This window comes from Convolutriloba macropyga, chromosome 4 (genome assembly GCF_964194025.1).
Source record: "Convolutriloba macropyga chromosome 4, txConMacr16.3, whole genome shotgun sequence".
In the NCBI taxonomy this organism is placed as follows: Eukaryota; Metazoa; Xenacoelomorpha; order Acoela; family Convolutidae; genus Convolutriloba; species Convolutriloba macropyga.
The window spans coordinates 51,657,899-51,674,162 of record NC_134471.1 but is presented as its reverse complement, the minus strand read 5'-3'; the positions used below and the strand labels follow the sequence as shown (position 1 = coordinate 51,674,162).

Here is a 16,264-nt window from a genome sequence, read left to right as displayed (position 1 = left end):
AATTCATGAAAAAAAGCCGGAAACATGAAACACAAAACGTAATCATGATATTGCATAATTTTTTGTTTTGTTTACAGATGAGCAGAAAAAATCTGTTAAAGGAGTCACTAAATACTCTCAGGCTCAACTCACCCATGAACCGTTTAAATTTAGCTTTGATGGGGGATCATGGCTTGATTAGAACGCCAAACTACAGAGTGGGTTCGATTAATCACCAGTTTTACACAATTGAGACAAACAAAATAGCACTGACTATCTTTCGTGACAAGCGGTATTACATTGACTTAATACACTGACTACCCTATGGTCAAAACGCAGTGTATCAAGAAATAGTACTTGATAAGGTATAGGGTGTGGCGGATAGTGAAGACCAAATTGAGGAAAGGGACCAAATTAACCCAAATGCTGCATTTGAGTTATCAGTTGGAACAATTTTTCAGCAAGGTGAAAAATCTTCTTTCACACCTCCTGATCTGGTTTTCTATCAACATATCAGTTATACTGAAAATGAATTAGAGTGAGACTTAGTGAATTTTGATGAAGACAGTGCAACAAACATTAGTAGCGATAACAGTGAGGAAAGAAACCCATTTATAATTCATGACACTATTGAGGAGTCTGGAGTAGAAAGTGAATTTGAACAATAAAGAAAAAGTAGTCGTTGTAAATCTACAAAAAAAAGAAAAATGAACCAAACAGATCAGTGAACATCAAAAGAAGAAGAAACACCAACAAATTATAAACATGGTCGTAAACGACGACGTGTCTGTTTAATCGAAAGTGATTCAGATTTATACTCGAAATGTATGAATATTAATAACGGCATAACTGGTACTAGCTCTTTTACCGAATTTAAATTCTGCTTAATTAATTTACTGTAGAAAACAGAAAAATTTCACAAACTAGTTATTTAGATTTGAAAAATAGACAAATTTTGGAAAAGTTAAGAGAATATAGACAACAAATTATTTACCTTGCTTGCTGTGTTCTGTTTCTGGTGGTTCCAAAAATTCGAAGGTTTCAGTTAACCAAAAGTTTCCGAAAGGAATATTGATGAAAAAGAGTCGTTTGATTGACATTTATTTGTGAAAAAAACGAAGCAGAAAATTTTGGAAATTTTTGTTAGAAGAAATCTTTGTGTTACATAGGTTATCGCTTTGAATATTAGAAATATGTGAGAAAATTAAAAAAAGTTGTTGATTTTTGCAATTCCCATTCTCATATACGCTTTAGAATAAGCTACAATTGTTTGAACTTTTATCAGTAGCGCTTTTTGTTTTATTTCGATTTCAAATCGTTGAAAAAATTAGCACTTTTATACTTTTACAATTGTTGAAAATTTAACTGAAATACAAATTTTAAACAGATAAATTGAGTCCAGCTAGGTGATCTTTTCAACGGATATATTTAGGAGTAATTAGGCTTTTAAACATCATAAGTTTTAGCTTTCCTTGGGACAAATCATTTTAAAGAAGTAATAGTTGCGGTAAACTGTGTCACATTCACAATAAAGCGTATCTTTGCCTTCAAGCAGCTTAAAACCTCCTATCAATTTTGCAAATTGCAGAGACTTAGCCTTATCTTTCTTCTTTAAAACCTTATTACACAAGAATTCCTTTCTGTTACCATGGGCAGAGATAATTAAAAAGTTAGGCGGCTTGAAGTAGCTGCGTTGCTTAATTCATAAGAGATGAAACAGAAGGAAATTATTTAGTTTTCTAATTAAACGCCTCCAAACATACAGAAATGATTGTGCTAATAACAGATGAGCTATTTTGTTGTTTATCCACCATTTTCAAACCAGCGCGGTTACGCGTTTCATAGTACACTGAATACAACTTTATTACTCGCAGGCAGTCCTTGTTTGAAGTTTTGCCTCACAGCTTTCAAGCATTCAATTGTGAACATTTCATTTTGTAATTTAAAAAAAGGATTTCAGGTGAAATTGACAGAAAAGTTCTTCAACTATATTTAGTATACAAATAATAAGAGTATTAGATTGAAATGACCAGAACACAATCGCGAAGAAATGAGGGAAAAAAAATTAGAGGGAGACTTAGTGAATCTTGATGAAGAAAGTGCAACAAACATTAGTAGCGATAACAGTGAGGAAAGAAACCCATTTATAATTCATGATACTATTGAGGAGTCTGGAGTAGAAAATGAATTTGAACAATAAAGAAAAAGTAGTCGTTGTATATCTAAAAAAATGAAAAATGAACCAAACAGACCAGTGAACATCAAAAGGAGAAGAAACACCAACAAATTATAAACATGGTCGTAACCGACGACGTGTCTGTTTAATCGAAAGTGATTCAGATTTATACTCGAAATGTATGAATATTCATAACGGCATAAGTGGTACTAGTGGTACTATTACCGAATTTAAATGCTGCTTGATTCATTTACTGTAGAAAACAGAAAAATTTCACAAACCAGTTATTTAGATTTGAAAAATAGACAAAGTTTGGAAAAGTTAATAGAATCTAGAAAACAATTTATAGACCTTGCTTGCTGTGTTCTGTTTCTGGTGGTTCCAAAAATTCGAAGGTTTCCGTTAACCAAAAGTTTCCGAAAGGAATATCGATGAAAAAGAGTTGTTTGATTGACATTTATTTGTGAAAAAAACGAAGCAGAAAATATTGGAAATTTTTGTTAGAAGGAATCTTTGTGTTACAAAGATTATCGCTTTGAATATTAGAAATATGTGAGAAAATTAAAACAGTTGTTGATTTTTGCAATTGCCATTCTCATATACGCTTCAGAATAAGCTACAATTGTTTGAACTTTTATCAGTAGCGCTTTTTGTTTTATTTCGATTTCAAATCGTTGAAAAAACTAGCACTTTTATACTTTTACAATTGCTGAAAATTTAACTGAAATACAAATTTTAAACAGATAAATTGATTCCAGCTAGGTGATTTTTCAACGGATATATTTAGGAGTAATTAGGCTTTTAAACATCATAAGTTTTAGCTTTCCTTGGGACAAATCATTTTAAATAAGTAATAGTTGCGGTAAACTGTGTCACATTCACAATAAAGCGTATCTTTGCCTTCAAGCAGCTTAAAACCTCCTATCAATTTTGCAACTTGCAGAGACTTAGCCTTATCTTGCTTATTTAAAACCTTATTACACAAGAATTCCTTTCTGGTATCATGAGCAGAGATAATTAAAAAGTTAGGCGGCTTGAAGTAGCTGCGTTGCTAAATTCATAAGTGATGAAACAGAAGGAAATTATTTAGTTTTCTAATTAAACGCCTCCAAACATACAGAAATGATTGTGCTAATAACAGATGAGCTATTTTGTTGTTTATCCACCATTTTCAAACCAGCGAGGTTACGCGTTTCATAGTACACTGAATACAACTTTATTACTCCCAGACAGTCCTGGTTTGAGATTTTGCCTCACAGCTTTCAAGCATTCAATTGTGAACATTTCATTTTGTAATTGAAAAAAAGTATTTCAGGTGAAATTGACAGAAAAGTTCTTCAACTATATTTAGTATACAAATAATAAGAGTATTCGATTGAAATGACCAGAACACAATCGCGAAGAAATGAGGGAAAAAAATTAATTAGAGAGTTGAAACAAACAAAACCAAAGCAAAAGCAAGTAACAAAATGAAAAGATCGTAAAAGTGTTTGGGATATTTAAAGGGATATGCAGAAAGTATTCTCCGCGTGATAATAACATGAAGTATTCGAATACAACTTCTGCAGTAAAAAAAATGATTTCGTTTTTATCCGGGAAAATTAGAAGAAAAATACTGTGTCTTCCTGGGCACGCAATGGGGGGTGGGGGGACATTTGTGTAACCCTGTGTTTGCAACGGGGGGAAGGGGGAATACGCTAATCAAAACGCCAAAAAACTTCCAAAAATTGGAAAAAATTTTCATGCCCCCCCCCCCCCCTCGTTGCAAAGATAGGGTAACACAAATGTCCCCCCCGTTGCTTGCCCAGGAAGACACTATACTACTCATGCATCCTCACAAGTCCAATCATTGTATGTGGAAGTTGTGGAAAGTTTTGCTAGGATCCCGATTGGTACTTTCGGGGAAAGTTTTCCAAGTCTTTGTCATCTGTTGAAGTTATCCATCGAGAGGCAGGGGTCGTTTTAAGATGTTTCTGGCTAAGCTTTTGGTGACAGTGGTGCATGCACTGTCAGAGTTGATCATTGAGATTGAAGAGATGTTACTAAACTGTATTTTGGCATTATGAGGTTTGGATTTGTTTGCCATCTCACTCGAAATAGCTGCAACGTAGATTTCCGGGTCACTATCATGGTGTGAGTCGTAAAATTGTTCGTATAGCTCTCGGTTGTTAGTGATGCAATTTTGCTTATTTTTCGTCATCACTTTTATCAAGTGTTGATGCAATTTGATTAACATCAGTTTGGTGTGGTGTTGACGCATGGGATTGTGTATTTTCGGTTTTTCTGAACATTTTTGCGAAATGATTTGAAATTCCACAGTTAATGCAGTTTTTTGTTTTGCAGGGCAATTTTGCCGGTAATTGTAGTTCCAACGTTGTCCACAATTACCAGAGAATCGATTTCGGTTGAAGGAATTCGCGTTGCGATTGTAGATTCGCCTTTGTTTTGCAAAATTTGTGGTTGGATTACGATTTCGATAGTTGTTGACTATATTTACTGACTGAATGTTGTTTTTGTTCAGGTATTGGATGAACTTTTGCTGATTTTGTGCTCCCGTTTCCTTGCTGTTTCTAACGCTTTAGTGGGTGTTACCGTTTGTTTGTGTAGCTCCTTTTGCGTCTGACAATCCAGCATGTTTAGTATGAATGTGTCGCGTATGAGTGTAGTCTCTTCATTGTCCAGACTGGGTTTTTCAACATGTTCAATAAACCTTCCCTTGAAACTCTCGATAGATTCTCCTCTCTGTGGTTTTGAGGAGAAAAAGAAAAACCTATCGTATGTGATGTTGCAGGTTTTTACAAAGGAATCTTCCATGACTTTCCAGAAATCTTTCATTGATTCTTTTTCAATAAGAAAAAGTGGGTGCTTAATTTTGAAGATAGTACGACCATCTGTTTCTATGCAAGGGTAGAAGAGAGATGTAATTTTTTTTTCACGGATATCTCATGGTGTGTTCCCGCAAAGGATGCTGAGTTCATTTTTTTTTCTTGCTTCTATTCTGACAAGTGACTTTAAGTTGTTGATTTCAAATTTTTCGGGCCCTTTCTGTTGCTTGACCGGCTCCTCATATACGGGTTTTGGTGGGTAAACATCTCTTGAGGTTGGACACCTCCCGCTTAGAATAATGTCGAGTTGAAATCCCCCTTTCACTAACAGAGCTGTCTTCCATTTATGAGGTGGTTTCGTCTTCTTTTTGAACCTCTTTTTTTTTCGTTTCGGTTTATTGTGAGTTTTTGATTTATAGTTTGCTGTTATTTTGCGTTTTTGTTTCGTTTTTTATTGAATTTTGCACTCTAATTGCTCTTAAAATGTTTTTTTGTCGTTTAAAATTTAAACTGTTGTGATCTCTAAAGTTTCTAAGCATTTTGTCGTTGAGACGCGCATACTTGTTTGGCCCAATTTTTCAGCAAACTGTTTTACTGCTGAGTTTTATGTTTAGTTCAATAGCGCCGCTAATGGTGTATATTCAACTTTGCTTAAGTTTGCATTTTTCTGTTAAGTGATCATTGGATTTTACTTTTAAAATTAAGAGTTTGCGTCGCAATTAACAAATTGAGTTTCTTAACTCTTTTTTGAAGAGCAAATGACTTAGTTTAAACTACAACCGATCTTTAGCACTAGAAATGAAAATTTTTTCACCGCAGTTTTTGTACATAATTTTGCAGTGAAATGCGGTGAATTTAGGTAAATTCACCAATAGAGTTAGCGGTGAGTTTACAAAAAGTCACCACATTTCACCACTTACTACAATTTCAAGGCTTTGCACGGATTCGAAATTCTCAACTCCTGTGTGTAAGTCTTCTTCCACTGTGCCACTTCTCACTAACTTCTAGGAATTTTGTTTTGAATTTAAATCAAATTCACTGTACTTTCTGTAAAACTTGAGCAAAGAATTTTTGTAAGATTTGCGATTTTTAGCGTTGAAATTACATATTTTATTGGTGAAGTGTGATTTTTTGTAAATTCAACGCTTACTCTATTGGTGAAAATACATAAATTCACCGGTTAGAAAAAGGTGTCAGAAAAGGTAAGATCGGGGGTAATTTTAGGGGGTTAAGTCTAACATTTCCTCCCTTACTCACCATTGCCCCCTTTTCTTACCTCGTTTTACTCTTTTTCCAAGATGTGAATTTATGTAATTTCACCACTAAGTTAAGTGGTGGATTTATGTAATTTCATCGCCTTCACCTGTTATCTTGCATAATTTGGACATTTTTTTACAAGTTGTGAATTTATGTAATTTCACCGCTAAATTCAGTGGTGAAACTATGTAATTTCATCGCTACCAGGCGATAATTCTTTTTCATCGCATTCACCCCCTGACTTATGTAATTTCACCGCATTCGCCGCATTCACCGCTTATCTTACAAAATTTCCCGCATTCACCGCTTATCTTACAAAATTTCCCGCATTCACCGCTTATCTTACATATATTTGCGTTCAATGGCGGTGACACCTCGATCCGGGTGAATATTGATCCCAATATTCAGTCCGTAGGATATTGCTGGGCCCATTTTTTGAGCGAACAATCACATTCAAAATGAGCCCATGTTTTGAAATGGGTTATTGAAGAGAAGCTGTTTTATTTCGCTCGGCATTTTTACCAGGCCTGAACAACCCATGAAGATGGTATAATATGTTTTTAACCTCTTTTTCGTTAGCATGTTTGTCAAAAGTCCCGATTATAGTGCAGATACTTTTGAGAAAAGTCTTCAGCGCTCTTTATTTTGGCCAGTACAGTGTGAACTTAAGCTGGAGTTAGTGTAAAATCTTCACAAAAAGGGCTTGCTCGAACGACAAACTTTGTTTAACGCTAAAGGAAAGTTCTTGCAGGTTACAATTTTGCAATCTATTTAGTTTTAATTTAAGTTTTAGTGATTTTAAGGGTTGAACAAGCGTCCATGTTTTAACATTAAGACGAGTTTTTCTTGACAGTAGCGCGATTGGAGGGAGGAGCCAGGGAGGATTAGTTTTGAAAAAAAGATAAATTTCAAAATCAGTTTGACTGTTCCCTATTGAGATGTGCTGATCAGTGCGCGAGATTGTAGAATGAAATCTTGTCTTGTAAGACTCTGTCATAATTTTATCCGATCATACAAGAAAACCATTTTCTAAGTTTACCCAGTGTTCCAATAGCCAGATATTTTCTTACCCTTAGTATAGGACGCAGATGAATTGCCAGTGTCAATCAAAGTGGGGGTGTAAGCGAGTTGGACCGATGAAGTATGGTTTGTTATTGTACAATGAATTTCAACACTATCTCCCTCCATTACCATGCATCCTCGAAGTTTCGGTACTTCCATGTCATTTTCGACTACGATCAACTCGTCCGAAGTCTGTGTCAAGTCGTTCACGCCATAAGCTGTGATGTTAACAGTAATTGGGAAATTCTGAGTGACGTCAAGAAGCGTCACGTCGAAATCGCACTCTTCTATAAGGCTGTTTGTACTATCTGTCTTGCAGTTGGTGGGTGCTGAAAACATGGATGAAAATGCTCTTAAGTTTTTCGGATGAAACTTCTCTAAGTCTGTGGTTTACCTAATATAAAAAGACAGGCCGATTTTTTGAATATGCGTTTGGATACTTTATTAAAATTGATCATATGATATTTGATATTTCTTTAGATATTTTCTATTGCTGTCTTTAAGTATAAAAATATTAGTAACAAGCTTGGAGAACGAAATAAAAAATATACATTCACCTGAAAACTATTACAATAATTTTCAATGAAATCAACAAAGCGATGTTTACGATCAAACATTTGAATCACACATCAAAATTAATTATTTTCCACGCTTCTCTAATTTCGAAAGAAAAGTCGATAACTAGAAGAACTAAAGAAAAAACGTTCTCAAAGAATTGCATTTCTCAGCCATTTAGTTAATTAACAAAATCTTATGCAAGACTCGATGCAAGATTTGATGCAAGATTTGCTTACAGATTTATATTCAACCGTTTTAATTACTTATAGTCGCATCGGGAGATATTTAAAAAACGATTGTTGCAATTCCTTATTACTTCACAGAGTTTGCACGTTTTATGAGATAGCTTTTAGTTTTATCTGATGTAGCTCTTCTTAGTTCGTACAATTTTGTCACAGACCTGGACCATAAAAACAAAATTTTGAAACAATGTTAACAAAAATCTGTAGCATCCCAGTGAAATGAGACTTGTAAGAGGCTTATTAAAACTTGACAAATTCTGATAAGATCTTTCTAAGATTCTTGGTAATTAACGTCAAGACATGTACGGACATGCAAGATCTTTGCCAGAAATTCGAGAAATTATTTATAGACAAGTATGAATCTCCATTAGCTTAGCAAGGTTTAGGATTTGAAAACAAGAATTAAAAGAATTATGCAGGAACTCGCCAAACTTTTCGTAAGTCGATTAAAAAACTACATTTAACTAAAAACTAGATTTTTGTAGTAAATTTGTGTGTGTGTGTGTGTGTGTGTGTGTGTGTGTGTGTGTGTGTGTGTGTGTGTGTGTGTGTGTGTGTGTGTGTGTGTGTGTGTGTGTGTGTGTGTGTGTGTGTGTGTGTGTGTGTGTGTGTGTGTGTGTGTGTGTGTGTGTGTGTGTGTGTGTGTGTGTGTGTGTGTGTGTGTGTGTGTGTGTGTGTGTGTGTGTGTGTGTGTGGTTCCTCTCATCTATTTTTTCATTCAGGGCTGGGAACCAGCTTTGGCGGATGACCTGAAATGAGTTATTAGAGTACGTATATAGCACGGTAAAAAATTTTACTTCTACAGATCTCCGAAAAAGAGAAAAAACGATGAACAAGACAAACACTTCCAACTCTCTCCCCTCCACATCAGCCCCCCTTCCAATCCCTCCAAAGTCACCCACCCAACTGTATTCAAGCTTGAACTACCCACTCCCCTTCGATTACAGTTATATATTTTGACCAACGTGTTGCGTTTTAACGGAGCCAAGATCGTGATATTTTTAACAATTTTTTTTTTTGTAATGTGACGGTCTTGATGAGGCATTTTGATTTTGAAGTTCACTGGAATGCAAGCGAGTTCTGGGAATAAAACTCCATTAACAAATGCGTGTGCTGTTCATATGAGAGGCAATTTGTAACCTATTTATTCGATCTCTATAATTTTTAACCAAAAAGATTATTTTCGCTGAAATGTCATTAAATTTTTTAATCTAAAAATGGAGTACGGGATTTTTTTAATTAGCCAGAACAAAAAAGATTTTTTACAGAACATTAATGTTAATGGTCATTCCTCTATCGATATGAATTTATAACTGATATAGATTTTGCAATCAGCTTGATTCGATCTCTTTGAAAATTAGTTCAGCTTTGTATCTTACTGATAAACAATTGCCTTTTTAGCTTATTTAAAATTTGTTCCGGACTCTTTTCATTGATACAACGGCGCAGTATTATCTCGGTTAGTTGTACGTAATCGTCACTTGTATTCGTTTTTTTATTTTGCTTGCATTCATTTTATTTTTTTAAAGACTAAGCATAGTATACCTCAGTGCTCAGCTAATAGGTCATTTAAGTGGGCAACAATTTGAATTAAAATTTTGTTTGTCTTAGGAATATGATCCCCCACCGAGTCTATAAATGGCTGAAATTGTTGACAGCTCACCCTTTTTTATGGCAATATTTTTTGGCATTATTTTATTGTAATCAAAAAAGTTGATTTTATAGTTGAATGCGAAATGAATAGGAATACTTTATCGCAGCAATTCTGCACCATATTTTGCATAAGATGTTAAAAATTTCGTAATATTTTCAAAGATGGTACTTGCTCAGCAGATTATACTGGACTGCAATAATAGCGGCAACTTTCTCTGGCTCTTATGGATCATATAATGGGGTTACAATTATAAATTCTGTTTTTTATGTTAGTTTTGTTTGACCGGAGTACTTACTGAAATCCCTATCCGATGCCGGTCCTCCTGGTTCAAGATCCAGAAACAGTCTTGGAACTACGCCTTTGACTTTGACAGTCATGGACAGTTTGACAATGCTTCTGCTATAATCAACTACGAGCTTGTGTGTTATATTATCCATCAAAACACAAGGAGCCAGCACAAAAGATTTCGTAAGACGAATACCCTCGTAGTTGTCAAAATACGGCGTTACAGTGAAAAATTTCTCTTGATTACATTTGATGGCGTCCACCAAAATTAGCTCTGTTGAGTTGAAGGTCCTTTTACCGGGTTGGGTGTCGTCGTTAAATGAAACCTCGATTCTATTGTAGACGTCCGTGCTTGTAGAATATAAAATAGTAGCACTGTCTTCCACTTGTTCTATCGTCATATTAGTTACTCTGACCCGGCCGATTAAAGCTTCAGCAGGGTCGCCAATTTTGACTGCGGACACTTTTACTTTCACAATTTTCCCTTCGAATTGCTGGTCTAAAAACAAAGAGAACTCGTCCTCCGGGAACTGAACAAAACCGGTACTAATGATTAAGTCCGTATTCTCAAGCTCGCAAATTTCATACAATACCCATTGACCAACGCCATCCACAACGAACCTCATTCGAATTGTTCCGTCGTCTAACACTTCTTGGGTGAAATAATCGGGCGAATCTGGGAGCATAGAAAAAGTGTTTTCCCTTACATCAGTGAAGGTGTCGGCAGTAATGACAGAAGTTAGAGTATAATTTCCTCCGCGAGTTAAAGCTTGAAAATTGAAGCGAGGATCTTCCGAAGGCGTTCTCACAATTTGTTGATCGATTGGGCTGAGCGACAAGACAAGTGACGTCACTGTAGCTTTTGCTTCGTCATTTAGTTCTATTCGGGACTGTATATTTCGACCGGTAACAGTGACAGATTCTGTGATTCGTGGGAATGTAGAATGATTTGTAGAGAGGTCACCTTCTCCGAACAAGGTCACTGTTGAAAGTTTCATTTGCGGATCAGCTGGAAACTCAAATTTGAACTGACATTTTCGTCCTGATATTGCATTTGTATCGTTAACTGTGCACTGATCATTGTATCCCCCTAAGGAAATAAAAAGTTATAACTTAATTTTAACTTCAGTCTTTGTCAAGAATCTCAACACTTTCAACAACTTTTCGAGCCCTGAAAATTGAATTGAATAACTGAGTCTAGAAAATAAACCCCCACGGAAAAAAACCCCACCTAACTTTAGATAGGAAATAAACCCCCACGGAAAAAAATCCCCTCCTAACTTTAGATAGGAAATAAACCCCCACGGAAAATAACCCCCACGGAAAATAACCCCCACGGAAATAAACCGCCCTCACGGAAATAAACCCCCATTTTAAAATTGAATTTCGGTTGTGATAATTTGTTCGGTTGTGATAGTTTCATATCAAGTCCCACGGGCCACTGAGGCATTGCCATGGCCCGCGAGGCATGGCCAAACGCGCAAAATGCGCAGACCTTTAAATGCACAGATCTTTAATAGTAACTAATAGGCTGACACAGTTTTTCTGTCCGTTTTGTCAGTGAAAAAAATTAGTTACAATATACCTACAACATGTGACCATAATTTGTCACGTGACGTTATTACGTACGTCTGTATTTCACACGAGGAAAAAGCAATTAGATGATTAAGGACAACAACGATCAAAAATGCATGAATATAATTAATTGCTCAATTTGTTTTTGACCGTAGTGAAACCAACGCTTTAGGCAATTTAAGTTACGTAATTTCTATTATAATGCTTAAAGATTCTTCACTGATGCTGGTTCCTGAATGCAAGGAGAAAAAAAACTATTTAAATTGACTAATTTTCTAATATTTTACAGTTATAAATAAACGCTTTTTGGCTCTGATTTTGAAATGTAAAATCTCTGAGGCGCTATTTAAATGCAATTTTTCTTTAGCTTTTCTGACGCGCTCTTGTCTGATATTGTAGGATAATGTATGAAAATTTTGCAAGAATTTCGCAAACAATCTGTTTTCAACTTTTAGCATGTTTGATTCCTTTATGAGTTACGAACTGCAATCACAAACCTGAAAAATCTTCTACTCTTTGCTCAGATTTCAACAATTGTGATTGATGTGAACCAACTGTTAGTTGATCAAAAAAGAACTGAAACTTCTGTACATCTCCAACAAATCCCACCGTCACAACCATCCTAGCCACATCTTCCTCAGACGACTCAAAGTACGAACTTCTGAACCCGTTGTCATGGAAACAGGGTGCTGTCGTAAAATCAACTTCACGCTCCAGACCGGACTGACCTTGGTAGTGTAGCTGGAATGTAATATGTAGGGAAATTCCACAATAAAATTTATCCAGAACTATCGCATCACCGCGAGTGAAAGTTCGATTCCCAGGGTCCGAGTCGGGGTCTATGGTTACAACCATTCCCTCATATTCGCCCTCAGAAGTTGTGTAAGATACGGTCAGAATTTTATCGCTCTGCTCAAACAAGGCCTCTTCAACATAAGCGATTCCAATCACGAAATTTGAAATTTTTACTTGATCATACCGCCATACCTCGCCTTTCAAAGACATACCGTTATATTGCGGTTCGTAGTAGATATCGAAAACTTGGGAAAATTCAAATGTATCTTTTTTCTGCTGGTTACCAGATCCGTCCAGAACTGTGAAAACATATCGATCACCTTTGCCAGCGTTGATAAAATTCATCAAAATCCGGTCATCCGCAAGAATAGTTTGGCTCTTTAGCTCAATCGGCAGTATTTCTGTTACCAAGTATTGCTTAGTTCGCTTTGTGAACTGTCCTGCTTTTGTAATAGCAAAAAAGGTGTAATTTTCGCCAGGCGTGAGATCAAAAAACGAGAACTGAAACGGACTATCAACAAAGTTTTTAGTGACTGCTTTGAAATTTGGCTCAATTGTCACGGTAACATTGTCGAATTGGCCTTCCACAGAAATCGTGAAATGAATAGCAATAGAGTTGATATCAACGTCAGTTAATTCTGGTTCCGCCACAATTGTGGTTGCATCTAAGTATAGAATGTCACCCAAGGCCCCTTCAAGATGCGGGAATGCGCTAACTACGTATGTGGTTCCTGGTTCGAGTCCTGATATGTTGCGTTCACCGATTTCATTTGTCAAGACAACTACAAGGAATCACGCAAAGTTACACGAAAAAAAAGAATGTTCTTGAGTCCAAGAGAACATTACCATCAACGAGAGCTTTGGAGAAATTGAAAATTACTTATTTTGTTTCCTTTTCGGAACTATTTTTTCATCACATAAAGTATGAATATATTCATTTTCATTTGATTTTGAATGATCTTTATGAAGCTTTATTTACCACCACCTATTATTAGGCTGACCAAACTATAATCAGCGCGCATTAGCTTTTTCAAAAGTAAAATGAAAAGAAATGTTGTAAGACAGAACAAAAAATCTTCCACAGATCATTTCATTAAATTAATATTTTGAACTTAGACGGCAAGAACATAGCCCTTAACTGTCACAGAAAAACAAAAAAATGTTCTAATTTTACCTTTATTTTTGCAAGATAAGAAATTAAGTACCAGTTGAGAAACCCATTGCCGTAGGGGTGGTAGTGCTGTCATTAGTCCGTTAAGTTTCAAGATGTAAAAGTTCAATATGCTGAGAAATAGTGATTAAAAAAAGAAACTTTAATCAAAAATTCAACTTGCGGAAAACCGAATTGAATTCAGCACATGGTCTCTTTAATTCAATTGTTTTTCCTGCGGTAACCTATGGCATCAACATTTACACTGACGATCTATTCGAAATAGAGATAACGAAGCACTACCGCAAATTTGAAGGACTTTTTTGGAAGAACTGGTGCGGAGTGAGCAAGTACAATATGACAAGAAATTTTTGCAAGGTAGGTAAAAAAAGATGTTTTCTTAGTGAGCAACATTTTTTGTTCACGTGAGGTGTTCCCGAGCTAACTTTTAAATTTTACCTTTTAACTGAAATTTTTGCAGTAAAAGTACTTTTTGCAATTATAATAACTTTTTAGGTTCACATTTGAGGCATTGACCATCTGAACCATTATTAGATTTCGTAATGAAATTTTCAAAATTTTTTGTAAATTTTACGTTTGTAGGCGCATTTTTAGCAGTTTAAGTAATTTTCTGAAAATTTTTGCTATGATTGGGATTTTTTTTGCTATAGCTGATTCAAACAGATATTGGTTGGTTTATGTTACAGAATGCTGATTCAATTACGTCAACTTTTGGATCATTTTGTCAGTATAAAAGATCTCTTTGGTTAAAACTGCTGCTTTTAATACTAGCCTTTATAGTTATTTTGTAAGTTCAATAGTTAATTTAAATCTGTTCTATGTGTATTGTCACTACGAGGAGACAATGGAAGATTGGGTTGGTCAGTTTTTACACAAACTATTTACCAAATTTCTCACATTATTTTTTATCGAGTTGGTGGTCACTAATTTTACAGAAACAATAATATTTTGCTTTTGCAAAAATTTGTTTTTAAGTTGGGACTTACCAATTTATGACGAACTCTGTGATAAATGTAACCAGATATTAAATCTTGTTGCAATGAAAACATAATCCACGGATGAAGCAACTTGTTAGAGCTTTCTGAATGCTAGAAAAATCAGGCAAATTTGTGTTAATTTGTTTCCAAAATTTAACAGCATTTTTTTGCAACTTGTATTGCTCGCCACAGTTTCTATATGGGGAGTGGCTAGAAAAGAGTGACTCAAAAAGTTTGTCCAAACAAGTACAATGTGGTGCACATTGTGAAACTAATGACATTGCCAGAGTAGTTTTTTGTTTCAGAAAAGCTACCTTAAACTTGTTATTATTCTCTCAAAGATATTAGAAACTGAACTTCACTCTGGTGATTGAAAACGATGATGGCAACAATCATGTTGTAGGATTCACGAAACTTTATTATAAACGTTCAGTTGCATCAGTTAACACGCAAATAAATAAATGTTTGCGCTGTTTTGTTTGCCAATATGTAGTATTTGCTTGGCGAAAACTAAGGGTATTGAACAATGAAATGCAAATAAAGTATATCTTAATCAGATTTTGATATTTTACTCGATTTCCCTCTGTAGAGTTTGCTTATTAAGATTTTTGTCATAATTTAAGCCCTTGGAAGTAGTGAACAGCGTGGATACCTTTTGTGAGTAACTTCTCAAAAAAATAAATTTTTCAACGAAGAACTAACTGGTTCCTTCATTTTTTTATTTGTACCTGTGTTTTTTTAATTTACTAAATTGTCTTCTTTCCTTAGTTCATTAACTTGGTGAATTGATCAATAAAAAATGGCCGAGATCCAGGTATTTTCTTCCTTCAACTCGATACCAGATTTATTTCACTGGAATTTTTTTAATCGGCTTTGTCACTAAAATGGGATGCCGCGTGTTGCTTTAAAAATCAATGCAGCACGTGAGAATAAATAAGTATTTATTTCAATCTAACAAAAAAATCATACAAAATTAGATTAGACCAACCATTATTCTGAAAGATAGATAGACAGAGAGATAGATAAGTCAACCGATAGCAAGAGGGAGAAAAGAAAATTTTTGTAACGGGAGTTACTTTTTTCCACGCGTGCATTCACGAAGAATTCTTGAAGCAGTTTTTTACTTTTTTTAGTACCAACTTGATTTTTATCAGTTCAAATGGTAGCCAACGTATACTTACAAATCAGATTACGTTTAGGAGTTTCTTTAAACAATTTTAAAGATACATAAGACTTCAGTCATGAATTTTGAGCTACTGAGGCTTGAATTTTGGGTCTTGAAACGTGACAAATTTATTAGCAATTTTGTGCTGTTCTTCAAGCAGACTTCATAGTCAGCGTGAATTTTTCTGTTGCAAGCAACTTTTACGGTAGTTTCTGATTTGGTCCGGAGCATTAAAAGTTTTTTTATGTCAGCGAAAAATTGAAGTCAAACATTAGCCCAGTTTGTGTCATTCTGCTGATTTCTTACTCTTTGATTTTTTATTCATTTTCATCTGCTCGTTTCATTTCTCATCTTTACTTTGGAATTTTTTTCTTTCTGGTTTGTTTTCTTTTTGATTTGTTTTCTTTTTGGCTCGATTTTTTTTAATGCTTATCGATCTTTTCAATTTCTTCTATTAAATTGTCAGTCAATGAATCAAGATAAATGATATCCCGCTGTATGAAATCAAAAATTATGGGGACTTTTTTTAACAGAAAATGATCT

The 16,264-nt window shown here is 35.1% G+C and overlaps 1 protein-coding gene across 1 annotated transcript in view; it reads right to left on the bottom strand.

Annotated features, from left to right (window-relative positions):
• Positions 1–13,629, bottom strand: part of LOC142338094 (uncharacterized) — a 166,899-nt gene extending 153,270 nt beyond the window's left edge. Inside the window, exons 1-4 of the mRNA XM_075387726.1 lie at positions 13,614–13,629; positions 12,111–13,190; positions 10,049–11,128; positions 7,308–7,628 (exon numbers count right to left, since the gene is read on the bottom strand). Coding sequence (XP_075243841.1) covers positions 7,308–7,628; positions 10,049–11,128; positions 12,111–13,190; positions 13,614–13,629 — 2,497 coding nt within the window. The remainder of the gene's footprint in view (positions 1–7,307; positions 7,629–10,048; positions 11,129–12,110; positions 13,191–13,613) is intronic.
• Between the last annotated feature and the right edge of the window lie 2,635 nt (positions 13,630–16,264).